Below are 15418 nucleotides of genomic sequence, written 5' to 3' on the forward strand. Positions count from 1 at the left end.
TTATCAAATTTTATATACAACATGCATATATGGGTGGTCAATCAGATTTCAGATGTAGTCTTGGTCAACAACAGTAGTAATGAGTTGATATATATCATGAATTACAACAAAAAATATCATCAAAACTATGTCGATTTGTATTGACGTAAAGTACTCATGAACAGGGTGTAAATTCTTATTTCATAACCAAACAAATCGTTCATATTATTAATTTTGCTCGGTTCATAACATAAGGTCTCATAATCATGCATGCATATGAGTAAATGTGAGTATGTGACCACACATATGAAAGAGAGAGTTGGTTGTGACTTAAACATTTGGTAGAACTACACACAATATATTGTAGGAGTAATTGCAAAACTCAAACTTCACTTGAAGTGCACGTCATGGGGAGTTCTGATGGGGCCTTACTAGTTTCACATTTATTATTTTGCCCCTTTTAGATTCTCCCTTGCAGTTATGCGCTTATTTTATTTATGCTAACCTCATTTACCTCCTTTTTCTCTTCTCCTCTATATAAATCTCATAACCACTCCACAATCTTGGTCACACACACAACGCCTTAAACACACTCACTAGCGCGCTCTCTCTCTCTCTCTCTCTCTCTCTCTCTCTCTCTCTCTCTCTCTCTCTCTCTCTCTCTCTCTCTCTCAAATACATGGTTTCTTTTCATGCATCTCTCTTGCCTATATCAACAATGATTCAAGACTGTGAGGATTCTTCCAGAAAGAGGAAACGCGAGGGGTTGTTACAACCAGAAGATTTCTTGGATGACCTCCCTGAGTCAAAAATTAAATACTCAAAAAGATCGGTACTTGACACTGAGCTTCATCTTGAGACTCCCATGCCCTTGGAGTGGCAACGATGCCTCGATATCAAGGTAATTGAAATATAAATCACATAAGTAATTAAAATACTTTGTTCTTAAAGGTACTTTTGTTTTTCTAGAAAGACGTAGAGGAACACTTTTGCTTTAAAGAAACCCCTCAACTTTTCTTTCAAAATTAAACCGGTTTCAAGTTATTTAGTGTGATACATCCACGTGACCAAAAGTTTCATCATTTGAGATGAAAAATATTTTCATGATTTTCAGTTTTTTGTGTATGAAAAAGTTTAAGCTTTTTAAGTGAATTATGAAGTTCGGCAAGAGACCGAAAGTCTTAACTTTTTGGACGCTTCAAGTTAAGAAAATCGTTAGGTAATTAATTAACTGAAATATACATCGGTTCTTCAAGCAAACTCTTTTATGATTGAATTACTCTTATTTCCTCAAATATACATATATTTGTTTACAAGCACCTCAATTCTTCATTTATTTTTTAATTCTTATACTATTCTATCAATGCAGTCTGGCCAAATATACTATTATAACACAAGAACTCATAAAAAGACTTCAAAGGATCCGAGACGCAGTCCAGAACCACCCAATAACATGAGTCTTGATCTTGAGCTCAACCTACCCTGTGGATCATCCGATACAACAAGGAAACATCATGTTGCAGACAACTTCTCAAAGTTCAAGTCTCTAAGCACAACCTCCAGCAAAAACGGCAACGCTGGTGGTGGAGCATCCTCGTGGTTGGCGTTGGAAGGCGGAGATCAACAACAAGAGATGGTAACAGCAGTGTGTAAAAAGTGTCATATGTTGGTGATGATGTTCAAGACTTCACCTTCATGCCCTAATTGTAAATTCATGCATCCACCCAGTCAAACCCCTCCTAGTCTCTTTACCAGAGAATTAAGCCTCTTGTGTTAACTAATCAAGATTTAACTATTAATTAAGTGCCTTATTTATTTTATTATAAAATTAACTGATGAATGTGTAAAATTTTAGTTAATTACTATAAAAAAAAGTAGTTTTCTGTCTTCTCAGTTTTCATACACCGATTAAAAAGAATTAAACACGGACGGAATTAGAAAGGTTTGCTTTTGTTGACTTTCCGTTATAAAAGTAAGACGATCGAGATTCGGGACATACAATAGTGAAAAGGTGTGAAGAGATTAGCAGGCCAGTTATCTCTTAAAAAACTATTGTAATTAACAGAATTATTTAAAATTTATAATTAGAAGTTATAAATTAGTCTAGACTACGAATTTTCTGGTTTATGTATTCCGTGTATATTTGATTTTTGACATAACGAATGTATGGTCTTTTTGGTTTAATCCAAAACTTAAAACAGATATTAAATAAAACCCTGCTACAGGATGATGTAAGGCATATACTGAAGTGTACCCGACATCCCTTTTCCCAAAGTTCATTTGTGATAATATTAAAAGATGTAAACGGGGCTTTTATGATTCATCGTTCACTCCAGGTATTGCTAATAAGACACCTTTTAGACATTCTATAATTATTTTTTATAAAAAGTTAACCTATAATCAACTTTTTGTAATCATCTTTTTCGGAAAACAATGCAATTTCAACTAATAAAAATATTTCAAACATTAATTAAGGTTGTCTAAATAGTAAAATAAGGTGTCTTTTTAGCCTTCTATGTAATTTTTTTTCCTACTGTATTATTCTTGTATATTTAGGGCTATAAACGAATTGAATGAAAAAAAAACGAAAGGTTGTTCATGTTCGTTCATTTAAGTTAGCCGAAGAAATATAATAAATGATATTGTTCATGTTCGTGAACGTGCTAGACGAACATAAACGAACGAAGATAAACAAAATTAATTAAACATAAAAAATACGTATAATATAGCAATGTAATAAACGAATGTAAACAAACAACATAAACGAACGTTCACAAACATAGTTGAATGAACGAAATCATTGTTTATGTTCGTTCATTTAACTAAACGAATGCAAGTTTATGTTCAACTTCATTTATTTATTAAATAAACAAACATAAACGAACTTACCGTTAAACGGCTCACGAACAGTTCATTTACACACACACACACACATGCAGTACATGCATTTGAAACTTAACGACTTTTCAATATTTTATCAAATAATTATTATAAATTGGTTAATAATGTTAGATTAATGCAAACACTAAATTCTAATCATAAATTTCCTAAACCACAATATTAAAATATTATATTTTACTACTATTTAGAAAATTATGACATTAAATTTTTTAATATATTATGGTTAACTTATTAGTTTAAATATATTGTCATATGTTATCAGTTGTTATATTAAACTCACAACTTTTGTATAATTTATAATTTGATGCAAAATAGTTATTTTATTAAATTAAATATAATTTTAAATGGTTAACTTAGATAAAATTTTAATTAAACTTGAAAAAAATCGATACACTTTTATAAATAGTTAAAAGTTATAAATTATAGTGTTAAACCTAAACTATAATTCTAAATTTACAAAAAAAAAAAAAAAAAAAGAAAAACAACCATGAAAGTATTTTTCTCTAATAATTGAGAATTTTTAAATAAGTAGATTAGTTATAACTTAGAATAAAAATAATTAGAAATAATATTATATAAAAAGTTATAATATTTTCTTTAAAAACAAAAACAATGTTTGTTTTTTTTAAATAATTACAATCAAAGAAAGTAACAACATTTATCAAATAAATTTTGAAAAAGTTAAGTTTCTAAAACTAAATTAAAATAGTTAAAAGTTTCTACATACATTATTTTAAATAACTTATAACAACAATAATTAAAATTAACATTTTATACAAAAATCATATTGTTATCTTTAAATACAAAAATAATTTTTGATATTTTAAATAATTACATTGATAGAAATTAAAATTTTAAGAAAATAAACCCTTTAAAATTAATTAATCGTAACAACAACTATAAATATCATTAAACCCTATGTTATATTTAATTTTATTCATGAGTAAATCGCAGCTAGAGGCCACTAAGACAATTGGAATTATAGAATTTTAAATGATGTCTACATTATCATATAATTCAAAAAAAAAAATTTGTTTATATCAATTTATTATAAGACTTAATATAAGAGCTAAGAACGACGACATTGATATATTTAAAAAAGAATATATTTGTAAACATTTTAAATATATTGTTGTATTCTGCGCAACACGCGGTTATTCGCATATTATATATATATATATATATATATATATATATATATATATATATATATATATATATATATATATATATATATATATATATATATATATATATATCAAGGTTGTAAACAACGTTCGCCGTTAGCTACTCGACGGACTAGAGTTAAGGGATTAATCAGCTAGGCAAGAGATTAATCGGAGACCGTTAATTATTAAAAATTTAATAAATATAACATTAATCGTAAGAATTTAAGTAAACAAGGTTGCAAATAAAAAATATATAATATATAATTAAGTTTTCTTTTTGATTTGTAACCTTATTCATTGAAAATTGTAAACACCCATTTGAGGTGTTGTGCAATCAAAATATGCTAAAAACAATTTCACCTATGCATTTACTCAAACAGTTCGCATGCTAGTTAAATTCGTTCATCATAAACCCAAAACATATAAGTATAATTGACCATTATTTTTTCACCTAAACATTCCATTAATTAAACGAACATTATATATATATATATATATATATATATATATATATATATATATATATATATATATATATATATATATATATATATATATATATATATATATATATATATACCACCTATATTTTGTGAGACCGTGAGACGCATTTTTTTATTTTTTTTTATTTTTAAAATTTTTATTTTTTATTTTTTTTAGTTAATTCATGTTCCGAAAATAATATTTAAAAAAAGAATTTTTTGATTTTTCCATTTATTTTGCATTTTAAAATTATTTTTAGAATATGTACAGTGTAATATTCTATTTAGAATATTTCACGTATTTTTAAAAAAAAAATAGAATTTTTTTTATTTTTTTAAATTTTTTTTAGTTAATTCAAGTTCCGTAAATAATATTTAAAAAAAGAATTTTAAAATTTTTCATTTATTTTGTATTTTAAAATTATTTTTTAGAATATGTCAGTGTAATGTTCTATTTAGAATATTTCACGTATTTTTCAAAAAAAAAAACGAAATTTTTTTTATTTTTTTAATATTTTTTTTAGTTAATTCAAGTTCCAAAAATAATATTTAAAAAAAGAATTTTTGGATTTTTCCATTTATTTTGCATTTTAAAATTATTTTTATTTTTGGTCTCACGGTCTCACAAAATTAGAATGATCTCAAATGAACTTGAATATATATATATATATATATATATATATATATATATATATATATATATATATATATATATATATATATATATATATATATATATATATATATATATATATATATATATATATATATATATCAGCACGTCTCGAGATAATAAAATATTAGAAATAAAAGAAAGTTATTGAATGAATTTAAAATACCTCAATAACCATCGCCATTAAAGCCCTCAAACATACATGTGTTTTGTTCTTTCATTTTCTTATTTCTTTTGAGTTTAAGGGGGAGTAATGGGTGGTGGTTTACTTTGACTAAATATGCGATGATGGTGGTGCTTCACGTTTTCTTCCTGTTGCAACAAAGAAAAGAAACCAACCTCCTTATCCCTTTTTCTTCTTCTTTCTTGCTTAGTGTGGTTTTTATGGAGGTTGGTCGATGGATGTGTTCCGCCGATGGCTTTCACAATTGTTCTAAGGTGGTTCGGTGGGACTGTGGTAAAGATGGTCTACAGTGGTGATGTTCGCAGGGATGACTGAAGGACCGTGAAGTGGGTGGTGATAATGGTGCTCGATGTTTAAGGGGATGGTTCAAATTTTTTTAGTGGGTGGATGCTTCTTTCGTTTGTGGTAGTTGCTCTGCCGTGAAGGTGAACCAGTGATGGTGGTTGGCTATTGGTGATAATTGACTAAATAGGTGGTGGTTCTTGGTATTTATGGTTCTTGGTTGTAGCAAGGGAAGTTTATGAAAAAAATTGTGTTCACTACAAGAAAAAACTGATATTACATCCAAAGGAATCCATTGCAAAAATTTGAATTCCGTTACAAAAGGTGAATAACGATGGAATTTGCAACGACCTATTTCCATCGCAAAAAACCTCTTAGCGAGGGTTTGCAAGAGAAACAATTATTTTGTTGCAAATGTAACAACGGAATGAAATACATTGTAGAGGGTATTCCGTCGTGTATTTCGTGGTTGTATTCCGTAGCGATTTTCGTAGTACATCATTCATCACAAATTCTATTGTAGTGGATCCCTAGCAAATTCTATGGTGATGAATCCTTAGCAAAATCTATGGTGATGAATCCCTAGCAAAATCCATGGTGCTTATTTTCTAGAAAAATCCGTGGTGATGAATACCTAGCAAAATACGTGGATGAATTCCTAGCAAAATTCATGGTGATTAATTCTTACAAAAATCTTTGATGATGAATCCTTAGCAAAATCCGTGGTGATTAATCCTTAGCTAAATCTATAGTGATTAATCCCTAGCTGAATTTGTTGTACTTAATCCCTAGCAAAATCCGTGTTCTGTACTCCATAGCAAATTACGTTGGATTATTTTTATTTCAAAGTATATATATATATATATATATATATATATATATATATATATATATATATATATATATATATATATATATATATATATATATCTTAGGATGGATAATTAATTTACAAATTAAAATTAATTAATTCATACTAATATAAAAACAAATTTAAGAAAAGATCAAATAAAATTTATATCATTAAATAAAAGAATAAATTTTATTACATCGAAAATGAAAGTGACTAATCTAAAATAAATATCTTGCAATAAACACATTAACACTTTATGAATTTTATAGTTGTTGAAAATCATTAATAACAACCACTGTTGATTGTAGTTGTTTATTAAGTTGCACGATTCTTATGTTGTGTTGGTCATCTTTGACCTTCATTATCTCCTTAAGTTCTTCATTTTGATCCTTTTGCGGTTTAACTAGCTCCCTCAATTCTTACAGTTCACCATTTTGTCTAGAATGTAATTAGACGTTTTCATTGTACCACTATTCATGTGAATCACTTTTGCATATAAGCAAAATCCATACATTTTTCTTTTCTTGTCGTGACCACCAACAACATCAAAAAATATTAGGTCCTCTTCAACTTCTTCACCTATAGCTTCCAACTCTTCATTTTTCTCTTTATAAAGGCAGCCTACAAAGTAATAATAATTTAAAAAAATATCAAAGTTATAAATAAATGAACTCTACAATATAAAACTTTGCACTTAAAATAATGTAACATGAAGTTTTTTCTATCTTTCTCATTTGTAAATGTGACTCCTTCGCGATTCCTTGTATGTGTATACAAGAACACTTCACTATATGGTGATTGGCATCCTAATTTCCTCTTCTGTATAAACACCATAAAATGTAAAATAAATACACACACACACACACACACACACACATATATATATATATATATATATATATATATATATATATATATATATATATATATATATACTAGGTTAAAACCCGTGGAACCAACGGGTGCTGTTTTTGAATTGAATTTAAAAATTAATTATTTAATAAAATATTATATCAATAATTCTGATAACTTATAAATTGTAATATTGAATATTTAAATAATTTTTTTTATTGGTAATTATTTAATTACTAACTAAATGGGAAATATTTAATTAGGAATGAAGATTTTTGAAAACTATTTTTTTTTATTCATCATTCTAATTGGACATATGCAGATGATACAATACCAATGTGTGTAATGAAATTAACATAAAATACAACAATACGTAATTATAAAAAAATACAGTAATATGATGGATTAAGTGTGATTTCCTAAAATTGAATAAAACGACGTTACAAAAAAGTTGGCTACAAATTTCGAAAAACTTCCTTATAAACAACATTGGAAGTTTTATTTGTGAGTTTGCCATCTTTATCTAAAATTAATAATTTTAATCCCTCTCTACTCTGAACTCTAGACAAGGCAACATACAATTGTCTATGTGAAAAAACTGGATCTTTCAGAAACAGACCAACCTTTGACAACGATTGTCCTTGACTTTTGTTAATAGTCATTGCAAAACATACAGCCAAAGGAAACTGTCTTCTTGTGAATTTGAAGGGAATCTTTTTTTTTCTGATGGAGTTAAAGACATTCTTGGAATAAAAGTCCGATTTCCAATATTAGTTCCAGTTATTATACGTGCCTCAATAACACGTTTGCCCAATGATAACACCTGTAGTCTTGTGCCATTACATAAGCCGTTTTTCTGATCAATATTTCTCAGTAACATTACTGGAACACCAATTTTTAAAACTAATTTATGATTTGGAATTGGGGCGAATAATCGAACGATTTGGAGTTGCGAATTTGATTTTGAAAAGCCAATCAGTTGGGTTCGCATATGAAAACAGATAAGTTTTGATTTTGGATTTGCAATTGGGTTAATTGGGTTATTGATTGAGGGACGATTCGTGAAGAAAAATGCGAAGTCAAGAAGGACTGTGAAATGTGATTTGTTCAATATTGGAGTCAAATGCAGTTCACGTGTAAAAGCAAAAATGTCCGCATTTGGTAATACAAATCAAAATTGGGTTTCGCATATGAGGTTGTATGGATTGGGGTTAAAGATGCGAAGGTGATTATGGTTAATATTCATTTCGCATTTGGTGAGACAAACAACTCAAATGCGAATGAACTAGAAAAAAAAAATGACTGGAACATGCGAAGAAAGAGGGTGAATGAAGAATGCGAATTTTATTATTCATTCACCCTCTTTCTTCACCCTCTTTCTTCGCAGTTAAGAATGATTTTATAAATAGCAGATTTTATTATTCAGAATACATAAATAGCAGAATTTTATTATACAAATTGATTGATTGATTTATTTGTCTTAATTCTTAACTGCGATATATCAAATACTTATCAAGTTAAGGGCAATATGGTCTTTTTGAAGTAAAAGAAATGGAAAAGAGTAAGATGACAGTTATAAAAAATAAAAAAGTATATCATACACTATAGTAGAAATGTTTTTATTCAGAATACATAAAAAAAAAAGTAGAAATAGCAATATACATTCAGTTATTTGTTTTCAAATTAAGGGCATAGATTGATTGATATAGCAGATTTATTATTCAGAATACATATTTTATTTGAGTTATAACCAAAATCAACTAACTTGTCCAATTTAAAACAATAAAAGTATCCAAAAATATTCAAAACCAATAATATTTGACATCCTAAATACCCCAAAATAAAAATCATACCAAGCAATTAAAATATCTTTATAACCAAAACAAATGATCAAAATATATTAAATGAACTTTTTTGAGATTGTATTTAGATAAAAACAAACAAATTTTAAAATTTCATACCATAAAAAAAAGTTACTGTGCACATCTGAAAAAGACTATTTTTAATTTTTTTAAAGAAAATGAACTTGTAATGTTCATTAGTTTTTCGTCTTTTAAACTGAAAAGGTAGAAGAAGTAGACGATTAAGAAGAATTACAAAAAAGAAGAAGAATAGAAATCATACAATGAGAACGTGATAGATACAGATAAATAAGAACATGGAGGAAATAGAAATATTGGTAATTCTGATTTTTGAATACACTAACCTGATATTTAATTCTTGAAGCGTTGCAGAATAACAAAGAATGAAGAAGAATACGTTTGCTGTGGTTTCTGTGGAGCAGAATTGTTATGGAGCAGAATGGTAAAAACAAAATAACCGTATAAATGATATTTACGTTTGCTGAAAAATACTGCAAATTTTTAGGGATTTAATGATTGCAATATATTGAATTTGCAATCAAAATAAACAAACTTTCAAATTTAATCGTGATTTTCGAATCTGATTATTCATTAACATATTTTTTCAAATTATTTCCATAATCTTTATTCATTTAAAATTAATGCATGAATATTTTGAATGCAGTTGACAGCTAAAATTTCCTGATATATTGCATCAGTTTGAACTTTTATTCAATTTTCGGATTCAATGGTATTTACGTAAATATAGAAGAAAAAATGAGCGGGAAAACTCTATTTTGGGGGGGCTGGGAGAATGCCACGTGGCCGAGTTCTACTTATTTATTAGAATTAGGATATATATATATATATATATATATATATATATATATATATATATATATATATATATATATATATATATATATATATATATATATATATATTGATGAACCATTTAAAAAAACTCACCAAATCAAAAGCCACCTTCAAATGAGAAGCAGGTCCAACGTTATGGGTAGATTTTCGTATTCCATTAACCACCCCATTACGCCTATTGATATTGTTTTGATTAGATTTATGCTTGTATTCATCTATATTCCATTTAGTTTGCTATGAGTTACATACTTCTAGTGTGATTTGTGATGGGTTTTGATACAAAATATAAGTTTATTTTTCACAAAAACTGCAACAGAAGACTTAAAAAAATAACATGTTTATTTTTTTGTTTATAACAAAACCAAACCATCAATGATCCATTTATAAAGGTTAGAATGAAATAAAAACAACAAAAGATCTTTTAGAATGACAACATTTGAAGTCTTTGAACCCACTTGGAATACTGGTTTCTTCTTGTATTCTTGACTATCTTAAGCCTTTAAGTGCTTAACTCAAATAAGCACTAAAGGAGACAACTTAGTAAGGCTTCTAAACCACCAAACTAACTTCAAAAGAGAGAGAAGGATGAGGGACAAGAGGAGTTTCGGCCATATACATCGTTTAAGAGAAAATGTGCAAGACTAAAAACAACTAAAACCAAATTCATGCAAGAAACACTCTTATATAGTCTCATGCAAGGTCAAGGATTTACATTAAAATACTTTAAAGTATTTGTATGCTTTAGAAACATGGGAGACCAGGCATGGAGGCTGACAAGCAACCTCCACTCTATATATATATATATATATATATATATATATATATATATATATATATATATATATATATATATATATATATATATTCATCAATGGCTAATAAAATAAGAAACATTTTTTAATTTGTATAAACTCAAAGTTTATAAAATATAAACTTTGTTTTTAGGTAAAAGATAAAAGAATCAAACTAGTCCAATAGATTGTGCATGACTTATTAATTAATATCATATAAAATAATAACTAGTATAATCTCTTATAATTATTATTTTCAAAAAATAATAATTATTCTATTAAATACAAGAAATAATATTATTTATTAATAATCATATTAATAATAAATATACAAAGTGTGCCAACTTGATAAAGGTGTGACCCTATAGGATCTTATATTATTAGCAATGTCACTCAATAATGATTCTTTGACATATGGATTCAACAATATGAGCTGGTTTCCTGCCACTTGGGTTTCTTTTTGCCACTTGGATTTCTTTTTATGTTCTACATGTTATAGAGATATTCGCCATAACATTGTGCCGCTTTCCTTTCCCAAGCTTTCCTCACTTGTGTGTCATCTGTTGATTCATCCCAACAATAGTTTTTCTACACATAAAAATATACACATAAGTTTAAATTTGAATGTTTACCAAACAATAATTTAAAGCATATAATTTACTACCTTGAACTCCTCCCAATATAATTCCCGCATTTCGTTGCTCATTTTTCCCCAAGTGTATCCTTGTGTATCTACTCTTTGAATAAATGATTTACTAATGTAGGTAGCACAAGGGCTCGGTGGCAGGAGCCTGCAAATAAACTGATAGTTTTAGTTTTGAATTTATGTATATCCAGATGGTTATATATTGAAAAACTTGAGTAAGGTATGATTGGTAACTCACAATTTTTTCCGAACATGTGTTGGGTCGAAAATTTGGTTTATACTTTTCTTTTCTAGGAAATTGGGTTTTCGTTCATGTAATATGTGTTTGCAGTTGTGTGTTCACGGCCCAAGTGTGTGTTTACGACCCATATTCCATATAAATAGATGTTAGGTGGGTGAGGAGTGTGTGTGAGACCGTATAGTTAGAAAGGAGCTTAAGTGTGTGTGTGTGTGTGTGTGTGTGTGTGTGAATCTCATATAAAGGAGCATCATTCCATTCATCAATACATTGAAGATTCATAGTATTCTTCTTATTTTGATATGGAAACATCCGATTGATTGGGATTCCACATCATCAGTCGGATCTGATTGATATATTAAGCTGATTTGGGACTTACAGTTGGTATCAGAACTTGGATTGTATCAATCAATTTGGCCAGATCTGGAGCATTTTTGATATTATTTTTGAAGGAATTTTGCATTTTTGGATAGTTCTAGGCAAAATAGGGGGTCTCTTCTTTGCATTTTTCCTAAAAACAAGTTTTGGAGCAAAAAGGGTGAAAATTGTCGTTTTTTTTCGTGATCTGAAGCAATGTTCTCGGCCCGAAGAAGCTTTCACGACCCAAATTATTTGCGGCAATCGGATAGTTCACGACCCAACGGTTTTTCGCCTCGTTCCCGGTCCACCTCGTTCTCGGCCCCAGCACAGTTCTTGCACACAGAGTCCTCGTCTTCGCAACAGTTTATTAAAAAAAAAAATAGGGGTTGTCGGGAATCGAACCCAAGCCTCCCATTCCTTTCCCTCCCTTCGCCTTACCAGTTGATCTAACTTGCCTCATGTTTCATTCCTTCCAGATTTAATTCAAAAGGAGTCGTTATCTCGGTTCTTAATTTCGCAATTTTGACACTTTTTACCCAAAAATCAATCTCTTTTTAATTTTAAATTCCACGTTCTTCCAAAATTTTAGTTTTTAATTTTTGACTTTTGACCTAAAATTTTGACTTTGACCTTTGACTTTAAACTTTGACTTTCTCGTTTAGCTTTAAAATTTTCAAATTTAGTTTTTCGGTTTGACTTTTCAATTTTGACTTTTTAAATTTGACTTTTAAGGTTGAATTTTGAGTTTTTAAATCAAAAAGCAATTTTTTTTAAACAAATGAGTTCTTCAGGCATCCCAGCAAATGAAGTTTCATGTACACCATCTTGTGAAGCTTCAATTAAATTTCTTCGTGAACAAATCGATTTGATAAAGAGGGAGAACGAGGACCTTAAATATGAGGGGCACCAACTTAGGAAATGCCAAAAACCATTAAAAGAACAACTAGAGGCCAAGGCTAGAAAAGACAAATTTGTTTATGCTTTGTTTTAAAATCAGAGTAATCTTTTAAAGAAAACAGTTGCGGAATTTGTACCCAAAACAAAATATGATAAAAATTTATCAGAGCATTTCTTTAAAGAAATTTATTTTCATTAAATAACAAAATCTCAGGATGTCATGTTCCGATACAGACCAAAAGCATAAACAATATAAAATAGGCCTTACAACAGCTATTTATAACTACTGATCTATAATACAAAATCTCTCGTCAAGTCCACCAACTTATACTCTTGTGCCATTACCTGTAATGCAAAGAAAACTCAGTGGGTCAGGCTTGGGAGCCTGGTGAGCATATAGGATTTTCATCCCACATTAATATAATTATTATATTTAATAATCAAACAATCAACCCAATTACCCATCCCCATTATCTTCTTTATTTTTTAAGGTTTTACCCTAAGAATCAACTATCCTTTATTCATTCGTTCCTAAGGATTTACTTAAGGAATCGGTACGAAGTCCATTGCTGTAAAAGTTTATTTATCAGGTACTAAATCTATAGCTATCTGGCGCTAACTCCATAGGCACCAAGGTTCACTTAACAAGCGCTAACTCCATAGTCGTCAAGGTTTACTCAATAAGTGCTAACTCCATAGTCGCCAAGGTTTACTCAACATGCGCTAACTCCATAGTCTCCAAGGTTTACTCAACAAGCACTAACTCCATAGTCGCCAAGGTTTACTCAACATGGATCTTTCATCACACATCAACTATTCCATTTACTCATGTTCTACCCAACATATTTGTAGATATATATATATATATATATATATATATATATATATATATATATATATATATATATATATATAGTTTAACTCATTTAAAACCTATATAAAACATTCATTCTACCCATCTCAAATAAACAAACAATATATAAACACATAGCACGTATTTCATAGCAAATACTTCATATTTATGTGTTAGAAGAAAGTAACTACACACTCACACCAAACATATACTTAATACATTCAAATAATACTTGTATTAAAATCGTGTTTATGAAAGGGACTATACACTCACTTGATTATACGATGCTTGGACAACACTACGGCTTGTAAAAGTAATATTCTTCGGTAGATCTGGAAGATCTTCACACACCGAGCTTCTCGCAGGCAGAGCTTCGGCTCGGAAAATCTTTTCTTCTAGGGATCTTCGGGCTTCGGGACTTGCTTCGGGTCTCAGGATGATACCAAGGCTTCGGAAGGGGGGGGGGGTTAAAATAGGGCTTAGAGAGGGTATCAGGAGTGGGAGAGAAGAGATTCAGCAACCAAATTTGGCTGCCCCTTGAATTCTATTTATAGGGCCATTTTTCTGGATTCACATCGTGAATCTCAAATACACGTCGTGAGTTCAATAGTCATCAGGTGCGTCATCGTAACTTGCGTCTGTCAGGCTACATAAGTCATAAATACTAAGTTCACATCGTGAACACTCTGTTCACGTCGTGAACTCTGACATAGTGTTGGGGTTCGCACCCAGAACTTCAGAAATTCATAACTTTTGCATATGAGCTCCGTTTTTGACGTTCTTTTTTTCCACGTGTAGGTAAAAACAAGATCTACAATTTTCTTTTAGACTTTGTCGGCTAATTTTGAACTTAATTTTTATTATATTATTTTTAGTAGGCCGAGACAGGAAAACTCTGTTATAAACTCATAACTTCTTCATCCGTCGTCCGTTTTCATCTGTCTTTTTACTGTTGAACTACTATCGACGAGATCTTCAATTCTTGTTTAGATTGTTTCGGCTAGAAATCCGTCAATCTCATATTCGAACTTCGGGTTGCATACTGCTAAGTTGAAACTTAGAAAAATCATAACTTCCTCATACGAAGTCAGATTTGGACGTTCTTTTTATGCACGCTCTCGGTTTAACGTATTCTACGACTTTTGTTTAGATCGCTAAATCAAAATATCGCTCTATCGTAAATTCACTATTTACATCATGCTGTGTCGTGCGGGTTCTGTCGCGAAATTTCGACATGTCATAACTTCTTCGTTATAACTCGGATTTCGTCATTCTTTATATGCACGGAAACCTTGTGACATATACTACAACTTAGTTAAGATTAGTCCTTCTAAATAATCTTCCATCAAAAAGTCTTTTTTGATGCTCATTATCTCTAAATTGACTAGCCCTGATCTACGGGCGTTATACTATAGCAACAAGTGTGTCAATTATAGATATCTTTAGAAAGAACTTGCTATTGTCACTAAACAACATGACACCTAGAAAAATCGTTTCGAAAAAATGCTGAATTCCATTTTAAAAAATATGATGTATCAAGT

The 15418-nt window shown here is 29.3% G+C and overlaps 1 protein-coding gene across 1 annotated transcript; it reads left to right on the forward strand.

Moving 5' to 3' along the window:
* The first annotated feature begins 532 nt into the window (after positions 1-532).
* Positions 533-1811, forward strand: LOC145013987 (uncharacterized). Its single transcript, XM_078972333.1, has 2 exons — positions 533-880; positions 1349-1811. Exons 1-2 carry the CDS (start codon positions 659-661, stop codon positions 1754-1756), a joined length of 630 nt encoding a protein of 209 aa, XP_078828459.1. The 5' UTR covers positions 533-658; the 3' UTR covers positions 1757-1811.
* Positions 1812-15418: the final 13607 nt, after the last annotated feature.

Source organism: Lactuca saligna, chromosome 9, assembly GCF_052625555.1.
Source record: "Lactuca saligna cultivar CGN05327 chromosome 9, ASM5262555v1, whole genome shotgun sequence".
In the NCBI taxonomy this organism is placed as follows: domain Eukaryota; kingdom Viridiplantae; phylum Streptophyta; class Magnoliopsida; order Asterales; family Asteraceae; genus Lactuca; species Lactuca saligna.